Consider the following 11,862-nt stretch of genomic DNA (forward strand, 5'->3'; position numbering starts at 1 on the left):
TGTCGAGCATTCACATCACTCGAGTGCGAACACGTTCGCCCGTTCAGATCTGAGAATTCGGATGCATCCAACGTGCGCTGATGGGATAGTGTTAACACGTTCGCCTCGCATGTCAGGTGTCCGGAGTTCAAACCCCGGCACGGCCATTGGATATGCACCGCTGATTCGCTCTAACAAGAGCGAAACTCGAGTCCAGTGCTTCCCCCCCCCTTAGGTGTGGATTTACATGAATAATTGCGCCAGGACAGGAGGACGACTGCTCAAAACGAGATTAATTTGAAACTGAACAATACACCCCCACATTCATGAAAGGTAGGTCCGTTGGATCCGCTGCATTGGAAGTAGGCGGTCCGGACTTTCTGTAAGCATTATGTGAAGGAAAACAAGAACTGGTAACTTCCGGCCCCTCAACCAGTAGGTTGAGGGGCTTACATAATAACCAGAAGGTCCCTGGATCGATACCGACCCCGCATTACGACTGTCCCTGCATAGACTTCGGAAACTTAGCAGTATCTCCTTCGTCGTCGTCTCTTCAATTGGCATAACAATAAGGCTCCGAAAGGGTGTCACAGATGAACTACCATCTTTATTTCACTGTAATTTTAGTCCGCCCAATCTGCTCATTTGTTAATCCATTTGGTTTCAACGAGGAATTCATCTAAATCCCTTGTTTACGATATTCTTCAACAGAGAGTGTCGAAAATGGCCGCCTTATATTTTAGTTCGCACGATATTCGTGGGCTGTCGAAGAGTTTTCAGCAACCTTACGAGTAGTGCATCCCGTCAGAAAGAAATTGGTAAACTTTTGTCGGAAGACTCCATGTGTGGGGCCGTTCAAGTCTGATCTGTCACAGTTTATTTGTTGTATTTTATTACAGCGGAAAATGCTCTGTTGAACGATGTGTAGAAAGCGATATTTCTCACGTCGTGTCCTACTACTAACTTACCTCAGTCAGTAGTATCAGTGGGGTTGTCCACAACTTGCACATTATTCCCTGGGATGAGTATTACCAAGGAAACCAAATTAACGGCGTCAGTGACAGCGCAGCACTTTTAGGATGATAAATCTGTCATCTCATCAAGGCACCGTATATATCGATAAGGCCGTGTAGCTATAAACTGTTCGGATAACGATCACTCTTTTATCGTGCATGTGCGGCAATCACCAGTTTGTAGTTGCGTCGGAATGACATTAGCATTAAAAAACCCAGTGAATCCTCTATCTTTAATATTTCAGAGGGCAATCAGTTAGAAGAGTAGTTATCGTCTCAGAGAGGTTTAGTAAACAATCAGTGGACTTATTGCTGGACAACGCTTTGCTTTTGACACAAAATCTTCGCCGGACAAATCTTCGTCAAACCAAGTTACCAGGCTGATTGGATTTTAAAACAATAGTCAGAGAACCGATCAATGAGATTTCTCACAACTGGCCGGCTTGATCAGCTCTGCTGATCAGTTCGATGTTCCCGTTTGTTGTTGGTATGGAATGACTAACACTAGCGATTGACTGGTTAAAGGGAGGTTAGTCTTCAAGTCGATTGTGGAGTCTGGAGCCTTGTTTTCCGGTCTTGGACGCCTTGGTGGAACATCCCTCCTGGGTATCGTTCACGGAATTTACTGCTCTGTGTTCGTTAGGTTGTGCCTGGGGGGACATTAAGTAGATCTTGTTATGGTTGGGTTTTGTACTTTTAGGCCCAAATCATCACACTGATAACCGCACACCGCCTCGTGTCGCCTCGGCTGATCTAAAATCGCTCACTGCAAGCTTCCCAGTTCTACACGCATTCCATTGAATCTGGAATGCTTGAAGATTTCCACCGCCTCGGACACCAGTCTCTATGGCGTGAGTCTTAGTCCTCGTCTCCGAATTTTCAGTTTTCCAAATCGATTCTGTGCCTAGCATCTGCCCTGCCATTGTAGAGGCTTTGACTACCTTCTGATATTCATCTACGTTTCTCGGTGGCCTGTTCATGCATCGATTATGCTCATCGATTTTGGTGTGCAACTTCTTGGCTGTTCGACTCATGTAAACCTTCGTGTGGTCGCCACATTTTTTGTATTCATAGCCCGGAAGACGATTCTTCAACTGCACCTTCTAGTATGCTAATGTTAGCCGTGTTCTAATGACTTCATGTGTCCCTGTTTTGTCTGCTGTTTCGACCCACTCCTTGTTGGATCTTGGTGCTGAGGCCGCTGCCGGTCTAAAAGTACAAAACACAAGCATAGTAAGATCTAACTGATCACCCTCAACCCTAAACAATTGTCCTGGCTCCTCTTAAAGCACAAAGACCAAAAAACTCTGTGAACGGCACCCGAGAGGAATGCTCCATTGAATTCTAAAGGGGTGCATGTATTAGTGCACTGTTGAGGATAGCCATAATACAAATCGGAAGGTGTATACACTAATAAAAGTTTTTAATATGGTTGACAGTGGTGGGCTACAACACGTATAACAATAAATACAGTGCGAAAATGGGAGCAAGTCAAAAAACAAGGAACTTATCGTCTGTGAGAGTTCTTTGGTGAAAGTTCGGACGGCGGGAACGTGTTTTCTCCGCAATGTTGGTGAGCCTGACGTGACTAATTATGTAGCCGACTAAGACCTTATCAGCATGTTCGGATAAATTAACAAGCAAAGTTGCCAATGCAAAATCACGATAGAAAAAGAATGAGTAATCAAATGAGGACTCACGAATGTGTAGATCCAATAGCCCACTACACCGATCCAAATGCAGTAACCGGCTGTGAAAGGAAATATTCACTCGTCGAAATTTCCCACAGATGGTTCCGCGTGAGTGATATATCCCACGATAGGAAAATTATTCACGGCTAAAAAATGCCACGAGGATTTCTTCTGACGTTCAACAGTTGGCACAAACACAGAGATCTAGTCTTACTGGTTCAGCAGTCAACAAACAGTTCAACGGAGCGTGAATACACTCGTTCAGCAAGAAGTCAGCAGGTCGCACCGGAAAATTGTATATTCGTAACATTAAAACAAACGTCATGATACAATGTGTACGACAGTTACAAAGTGTGATTTAAGTTCAGGAAGAATGGTAAATGTGACAACGGATTACAGACACTACATGTTCCATAGTCGTCCGTGGACTTGTGGAGAGGTTGACTTCCTGCGCGCGCGCGAGTCTGTGTGTGCTGACCGTGTTCGGTTTCCCTATAGGTCGATCCGCTTGCGTGTACGTGGTGTGCCAGCACACGCCCACTAGACGGTACCGACAATCGATGTCCGATGAGTCACCTTAATGTGACGTGGTTTGTGAGTACGAAAAAGGACAAGTCTCGTGATCCAGTGAGCGACTGTGAGCTGAACAGTCAAGTGTGTGGGTGACTGGGTAGCTACACACGCAGAGTCTTCATTACCTGGTCTCCTATTTTGCTGTGCACTTCTATCATTTGCGCATTCGACGCACATTCGCAAAGTTGTAATAAGACTTCGACCTTTTTTTTGTCCTGGTGGGGAAGAGCCTGTGGTCAGCACAGTGGAAAGGTCTGCTATGCTGTACAAGCTCGAGCCTCTTGGTTCACTCAAAATGTCTGTGTGTGCACCTTTTCAGTACGGATCTCTTCGAATGAATCTCATTCAGAAACTGGTACAGCAACGGTCCAGGTGAACCTGCACTCACCAGACAATGTTTCAGTCATCTATATAGTCCAATCAATACCGCTGACCCATGCTAATCAACTTTAGTGCACCCGGCCCTACCGGGTGCACTAGTGTAACGATGATACTACTGATGGGAGTGGCATGCGAGTAGTATGTTCTCTCGTAAATCCGCTTTGCGTCTCTTGAAAAGTGGGATCTATCAGGGAAATTGTTGAGTCTCGTTTGCTTGCACCTGAGCAACAGTCAATGAATATCCAGGAAAGTTCAGGAAGACGCGTTCAAGGAAAAGATAGATATTCTGTTTTTGTAAACAAGATGCATATGAGAGTTTTGCTTCCCTGTCCAATAGTCTGTAACTGTTCAGTTGGTGTTTCTCTGATAAACAACTCCTCAGCGAAGGCATTCTTCCTTTCGATAGTAGTATTCGAGGGTTTTGTCGTTCTAATGGAGATTTCGTCCTGCAGGTTAAGGCCGTCTGTGCAGGAAAGCCAATGGCACAGCAGTTTCGTCCTTGTTAGGAAGCGTCAGCAATCACCAATCTCTAGGAAAGTACAGCCTCCAACCTCCCAATCAATAGTTGGAGGTACTCTGCTCCCGATGGAGTGTTGCTACGTGGAAATGATATAACGCCATTCATCGTTCGGTCACATCTCTATCGATTTATACTGTACTATCAACAATTACACTCAGTTGCCTGAGAACATCATAAACGAGAGATTCAGCTGGGTTCCAGGTGAGTCTCTCGAAAGAACCAAATTAGTTTACAGATGAGTGTATATTCGCTAATTTCGTGCAATTTGGTTTCAAGTAGAACATAAGGTTGACGGAAACCCGGGGACTGCGCCTACCTGATGAGCCCCAAGAAGGGCGAAACCGGTCGTGGGCTGTCGATGGATTTTCAGTAACCTTATGAGTAGTACATTGCAAACCTTTGTTCTCTGCTAGTGACACGCAAGTGTGACATGGCAGAAAGAATGAAGCCGTTAGGTTTCTATTTTCCAACACATTAGTAGTGAATTTCCCGGAGTCATCCACATAGGACCTCTTCAGTGTAGTCCTGCGTTCTTCCATTTTTAGTTTTTTTTTGCTAGGGACGCTTACCTTAGACTGAAAACACGGTCTTTAAAAGGAAAGAATTAGCCTGATCTCGAAGCAGCACATTACTCGTAAGGTTGCTGAAAAATCTTCGATAGCCCACGACCAGTGTCACCTTTTCTGTTCCATCTCATCAGGTGGGCGCAGTTTTTGTTAAACTTGCGTTCTACTCGAACCAGAATTGTACAAAATTTACGTTTCACGGCAGATCCATCTGGACCCTTGCGTTCTACTTGAACCAGAATTGTACAAAATATACGTTTCACGGCAGATCCACCCGGACCCCAGTTTAAACCCCCAGTTTATGATATTCTTCAACTGAATGTGCCATCTAAAGGTCGCCACAGGTTTTGGTTGGTACGATATTCAAGAATTCATACATATTTTCCTGACGTTATACACTACTCATGAGGTTGGTGGAAACTCGTGGACACTAATGAGTGGCGAACACTGTACTGGACTGTCTTTTTGTTTTAGCAACCTTACGAAAAGTAGTTCGGTTTAAGAAACTATAGTGCTTTACTTCGGGCATCGCGTCTTTGTAGGACGTCTTTTTTGTGGGACGTATCCAGTTTAAGAGTGTCGTGAAAGGAAACGATATTGTCCTGGAACAAGTTGGAGCAGAAATTTCTTGCTCAAATCTTTCATGGATTTGCCTCGAATGAGTCGATCGATTCTCGTAGAAGTTGGAGTTTCCCGTTCACACTGAAACAATGAGAGTAATGACTTGTAGCTGAAAATTTAGCGTGTGAGCTGTTCATCCTCATCAGTGGGTACACATCCCCTGAAGTTCCAGGAAGACGTTTTCAATCCGTGACCTCTCAGCACCTAGTTTCAGTGTTCGGTCACGAGCGGTGGTTCCAATCTTAGTGGGATACAAAGCTCTCAGCACACTGGTTCAATCTTCAGAGCAGCTAGTAGTCCTCACCAACGTTTAAATTTCATTGGGAAGAGCAATTTACAGATGTAGATGAGTGGAAACGGACTGCAGAAGCGGAGACTTCCCCATCCCCCAAAAGGGTTCCCAGGAGGTGGAGGCTACTGACCGAGGACATGTTGTGCCCTGATGCGATTTGGTATGAAATTAGCACGCTTGCTTCTGTACTGGTTCACATCAAGAAATTCCGCTTCAACGACCCGGGTCCACGTGTGAGTGTCTTCAGAACGGTTTGTTTTTTCCCATTCAATTTACTTCACACCAAACCTCAAACTGTACGCAGTTTCAAACCAAATTATTATTAACGGAAGACTCAACTGCGGATATCGTACCAAATAAAACATTAAGCTATCTTCGCGGCGTACTTTTAGGTGAAAAAATCATAAGCGAGAGGTGCTTCGGGGAATCATTCAGTCGCTCGTGAAAACAAGTTGATGTGCTAAGGGGTGTAGGTAAAAATTTCATACAGTTTGAGTTCGTGTACAACACAGGGTTGACGGAAACGCAGAGACTGCGCCTATCCGATGGGCCTGAATAGAATGGTAGAAGCCGGTGGCGGGTATCGAAGCGGTTCGAGCAACTCCACGAGTACTGTGTTTCATCTAGACAATTTACTGTAATCTCGCGAATATTGTATCAACAGAGACATGTGGCGGCCTTTTTAAAGTACTCTCAAACGAGACTCCTAGCTAGATTCAGCTGTGTTTTCCTTGGAAAACAAGTTAGTGCTCTGTGGAGTTGAAGATGCCTTTGTTTTTCCTTAAAGTCAGGATATCGAAGAGGCATGAGTAGAAGGATGATCAGGGTCCTTACTCAGCTTAATTGCCCAATCACAAGACAGACACGGTAAGTGTAGGAGTCTTTGTATGGTCTGAATTTTTTTCCCACTTGTTTCACTCTACACCTGAGAGATGAATAGATTCTGTCTGTTCTCCCCAATCGTTTTCAACAGTCAACAACAGTTTCTGTTCTCTATAGGGGAGAATGTCGGTAGCTCAGGTAGCGTAGATGATCGTTGGCTTGTTCGCTGAGCTGGGCAGTTTGGTTGCAAACGTTTCATCACCAATCGAGGTGACATCATCAGTGCGTAGTTGTGCGTAGCGGTGGGTTAGTGGTTGTGCGTTCAGTAGTGTTACGTGTGTGTTGATATACGTGCTGGTAGCCGGGGATGATCTTTGACCGCGATTAGTTCTGTTCTCTCAACCTCCAGATAATCTCAGAGTACGGGGACAAAAACGTGCACCCGTGTATGACAGGGTAGGAGAACCGCATTGAGTAAACTTAAACAACCTTCAGTTCAAAAATCACCGAGTTTGTGTGCTTGGATCAAGGTATCTTGGAGACATCACCTGATGTTTTTAGCCGGTCGTGGGCTGTCGAACAATTTTAAGCAACTTTATGGGTGATATGTCGAATATCGTAGCGAGTGAAACATGGGGCGGCCTATGTGCAGCACATTCAGTTGCTTAGATACATCATAAACAAGAAATTTAGCTGGCTTCCAGGTGAGTCTCTCGCAAAACCAAATTTGCTTGAAAATGAGTCTGTTCGCTTATTTCGTGCAGTTTGTGTAGAACATAAGGTTGATGGAAACTCGAGGACTGCACCCGCCTGATGAGCTCCAAGAAAGGCGAAACCGGTTATGGGCTGTCGAAGAGTTTTCAGCAAACCTGTGAGTAGTTTCCTTTATGAAAATATACTGCGATATCTCGAATATCGTTCCAGCTGAAACATGAGGCGGCCTGTGTGCAGCACATTCAGTTGTACAATATCATAAACGAGAGATTCAGTTGAGTCTCTTGTGAAAAACCAAATTGATTTGTAAATGAGCGTGTTTCTCGAAAACAGTCCAATTAGGGTTCAAGTTTAACATAAGGTTGACGGAAACTCGGGGGAATGCGCCTAACTGATGATCCCGAAGTGGAAGGGCGAAACCGGTCGTGAACTGTCGAAGAATTTTCAGCAACCTTATGAGTTGTGTATTACGTCTACACACTGGTGGTTATTCATGCCCCGGAAGGACCACCTTTGGGAAAGCTTTTCGGATTAACAGACCGTGAGTTTCCCTCTCATCCCGAAGAATAGAACGATACAAAGAAGTCGCTGTGCTTTGTTCTGGCCAAGCCAGGTAGTTTGATTGCGCTCTAACGGTGAATTTGTTTGTAGTTGATGGCGGAATTTATTCCAATTGTATTGAAATCACACTTGCTTAGGTGCATTTGATGCATGTCAATGGCTCAGGACGATTCGGAAATGAACTAGTCAGGTCACTAGCTTTGTCAATATATATTTTCTTTAAAAAAGAGACATGATAATTAGCGGGATGAATGTAACCGGATGCCTTGACAAGAATGTGGTTTGCAGTAGAAATTCGGTTGTCATTTAGTCCCCAAACCCAGATGCATTGTCTGACGTCTGGCGAATATTTGGGAGATCGCTTTGTTGATGGGTGAGCTGATAAGGGCACTTCCGGCGAACGTACGGCTTTGAGTAGACTTTGATCTATGAGTGGTGTTCTTTTCGTTTGCTCATGAGCCAACAAAGCTAAAACTTGGGTTCCCAGAAAGAGCTGATCTAATACCAATTCGGCTAAAATCAATGGCCTCTTCAGAAGATTAATCACGTGATCTCCAGTCGAAGTAGTACTAATCATTTCGTGTTCTCGATATTATTGATCGGGTGATTTGAGCTTGAATGGGAAATGAACATCTATGAGACGTAATAGGCTAAGGACTGCCATGATGTTCAAAGTGCACCCATCACAGTTGTCTGTCGTCTCTCAACTCGGAATTCATATAAACCTGAAAAACGTCAAAATTCACTGAATGTTCCGCTAGACGTTTTAGCGCTGAAATGAAAATAGCACTTGAGAAAGAGATTTTTAAATTCTTTGACAAAAAATCGCAAGACACCTACCATTGCATGTCTGTGTGTGGCAGACTGTTATAACTCGTCTATCCTCGAAAAAGTGTTCCGAAATCTCATGAATGTTCGAGGCACTTTCCAGAGTTGTTCGGAAAACACTGCATCTGAGGACTTACTGAAGAAGTTGAGGAGAATAATAGCAAGTTTGTTATCACATATATCCGAATTTGACCGGTGGCTGAGTCTCTATATTACCCCTGGGTGATAAACATAGGCTCATCAGTGAACCTGCGGCTGAAGCGGACGCACGGTGCAAGGTTTAGGCCACGTTCATCCGTAGATCTATTATGGCGATCTCAGACTCTGTGGATTTCTTACATCTTCCGTGACGAACGAAGTGTTGGGGAGAAACCTGACCCACACCTTCAGGGAAGCGTTGATGTAGCTGTGGAAGACGGTTACTTATACAGCTACAATCTCATCCCAGTATCTATATTACTTTTTTATAGCGGCACCTCATAATAATTCGATAACTTGTTGGCAAACAAATTTGGTTTTGCGAGAGACTCACCTGTATTTCAGCTGAATCTCTCGTTTGTAATGTTTCCAGGCAACTGAATGTGCTGCAGCAGGCCACCTCATTTCTGAGTTGGTACGATTTTCGAGATACCGCGATACATGTATGTTCGTAATGCACTACTCATAAGGTTGCTGAAAACACTTCGGAAGCCTACGGCCGTTTTGCCCTTCTTGGGGCTCATCAGGTAGACACCTAGCTAGACTGCGCCAACCTGATGAGCCCCAAGAAGAGCGTAACCGGTCGTGGGCTGTCGAAGAAAATCCAGCAACCTTATGAGTAAGTTATTCCATCTGTCCGGTCCACATATCTGAAATTAAATAACAGAAATCGGACATCAAAAACCCTGCTTATGCCTCTTGAACAGATGATCAGAATTTACATTAAATTCTGTTGTAGCGTTTTCCTATCGTTCGCTTTCGTAAGCTTGACGTGACTTCATCGAATGGAATAACAGATTGCACGTGAAAATACATTTCCGCTCAGTTAAGCCATGGCTACGGTATCTGCGAGGAAATGGCTCAGTCTGTACACAGCCAGGACTGCCACGAGCATGACTGCTCTGATGTCGTTAGTCTGGTGATGAATGGACAAACCGTGAAGTTAACCCTGCGCATCAGCGTCAAATCACTCCGAGTTATGTTCACTTGAGAATGGCTTCCAATAAACTGGGATGGAGATCATCGGTAGTACTCTGGTTGAGCACAGTGACGCGCATCGATCATATGGTCACCTTGTGACAAATTCCGATCCTGTCCGGTGCGTAACGTAGGATTGAGACTATAAGACGTTTGGTTCATTTTACGATTCTGAATACTGATACTACTCGGGATGGTTCATCCAACCAGATAAAAAGACTAGAAAAACCCAGATACTGATTCAAATTACCAAAGTTATTCAATGAGAGGCAATTGCTGAGTTGTAATAAAAAGCGAGGAAGCACGAGGGCTGCCAGGTTGCCCAAGCCTAGACAGGGGAATTCGAGAGGCAGAGGTCGGATTCGAACCACGGACCTTCCGGTCAGTAAATTCGTGCTCTTACCACTTGGGCCATCTCGCCCCTGCTGAGTTGTAACACTTATGAATCTGTCGTCTGTCCTTTTTCTAGAATTGCCAGATGGCTTTTTACCTTTGGGGAAATTGCCGTTGAAACTGGAATAAAGATATGATGGGAACTTAATTCGCTCGAAATTCCATATATTGCTTCTTAAAATCGTACCAATATATGTCACTGCGTTCAGACCTGAATTCTTTCCCATAATCGAATGCCACCATCTTCTTGTCCTGTCTCTAGGTGGACTACTCTTCTTCTCTGCACAAATTTCAAAGGATCTGATTAGTCGGGGAACTAGCCTGGGGCTACACATGATTCCCGTCGGTGTTTTCAGGTACTATCCGGAAATGAATTATCTCTATTCTTTCTGATTTATTTAATTTTTACACACTGTCTGCCACTAACAATAATGAACCGCCGGTCTTTTTTTGGTTGATCCTCAGAACGTCTCATTAATCGATAATGTGGAAGATTTGACCTTGAAGCCGGAAATATGCAGATAAAAGCGAACCTGTTTCTGACCAAATTGCTTTGGTATCAAAAGGTTTTGCGTATTTACAGTGGGCAGGGATGATTTGAATATATGTATTCTAGGTACACAGGCAGTGGAGATATGCTGAGAACAACCATGGAGTGCCGAAAGTGCAATGTTGTTGCTGTACGATCTTTTAACCTTGCCCAAATACTGGCTTTGATGAAGAAATGATAAGAGGGGCTTTCTCATATTTGAACAAGTCCTTATTAGGAATGTCTCTAAAAAGTTGGGACGATCGTAACCACCAGCTGAAACTGATGCTTGTGAGAGAACATTCAGCTCTATTTCGCCGCATGTTTACTGTCTGCGCTGAAATTATAGCGATGTTTGTTGGAACAATTTCAATTTTGAAATGCACTGGAATTCGGGTTGGCTGTGAACCGCACGAAGGCCTGTCCCTATTAGTCATAATTTGAACCAATTAGGTTCGAGCATTTGTGGTTCAGCCCCTCAGGTCCAATCACTAATTAATAACTTAATGATTAATTAATCAATTGATAATTATTAATTAATTAATAAATAGCAGTCTTTGATTTAAACACACATTTGCATATCAGTTTGGTTTGGACGGGGGAATTGCCGGAAATTCAGCCAAATCTCCCGTTCATCACGTTCTCAAGCAACTAAAGGTACTATATAAGACTGTCTCATCGTTCAGTTGGTATGATATTGTAGATATCGCGGCATATTGTATAGACGTAACACACTACTCATAAGGTTGCTGAAAACCCTCCGATAGCCCACAACCAGTTTTGCCTTTGTAATCTGAATCTCTCGTTTGTGATGTTTCTAGGCCTTACGAATGTACATGTATCGCGATATCTCGAATATCGTAGCGACTGAAACATGAAGCGGCCTGGTGCCGCACATTCAGTTGTCTGCAAACATCACAAACGAGAGATCAAGTTGGGTTCCAGGTGAGTCTTTCGAAAAGCCAAATTAGTTTGCAAATGAGTGTATATTCGCCAGTTCTGACCTTGGGGGTCATTGGGTAGACGTGGTCCCCAAGTTTTCGTCAAAATTATGTTCTACTTAAACTTAATGATCGAAATTAGCGAAATACACTCATTTGCCTACGAGTTTGGTTTTGACGGGAGACTAAACTGGAACCGAACTGCACCTCTCGTTTATGATGTTCTTGGCCGAGACGTATAACAAGTGAGATCAGAAGAGCG

At 44.0% G+C, this 11,862-nt stretch overlaps 1 protein-coding gene across 1 annotated transcript in view; it reads right to left on the bottom strand.

The window, feature by feature from the left end:
• Positions 1 to 7,443: 7,443 nt before the first annotated feature.
• The window catches only part of T265_04616 (hypothetical protein), a gene marked incomplete at both ends in the record, with an annotated part of 5,161 nt that continues 742 nt past the window's right edge, over positions 7,444 to 11,862 (bottom strand). The window contains 5 exons of the mRNA XM_009169398.1: positions 7,444 to 7,645; positions 9,094 to 9,218; positions 9,314 to 9,409; positions 10,043 to 10,250; positions 11,488 to 11,565. Coding sequence (XP_009167662.1) covers positions 7,444 to 7,645; positions 9,094 to 9,218; positions 9,314 to 9,409; positions 10,043 to 10,250; positions 11,488 to 11,565 — 709 coding nt within the window. The remainder of the gene's footprint in view (positions 7,646 to 9,093; positions 9,219 to 9,313; positions 9,410 to 10,042; positions 10,251 to 11,487; positions 11,566 to 11,862) is intronic.

This window comes from Opisthorchis viverrini, assembly GCF_000715545.1.
Source record: "Opisthorchis viverrini unplaced genomic scaffold opera_v5_78, whole genome shotgun sequence".
In the NCBI taxonomy this organism is placed as follows: Eukaryota; Metazoa; Platyhelminthes; class Trematoda; order Opisthorchiida; family Opisthorchiidae; genus Opisthorchis; species Opisthorchis viverrini.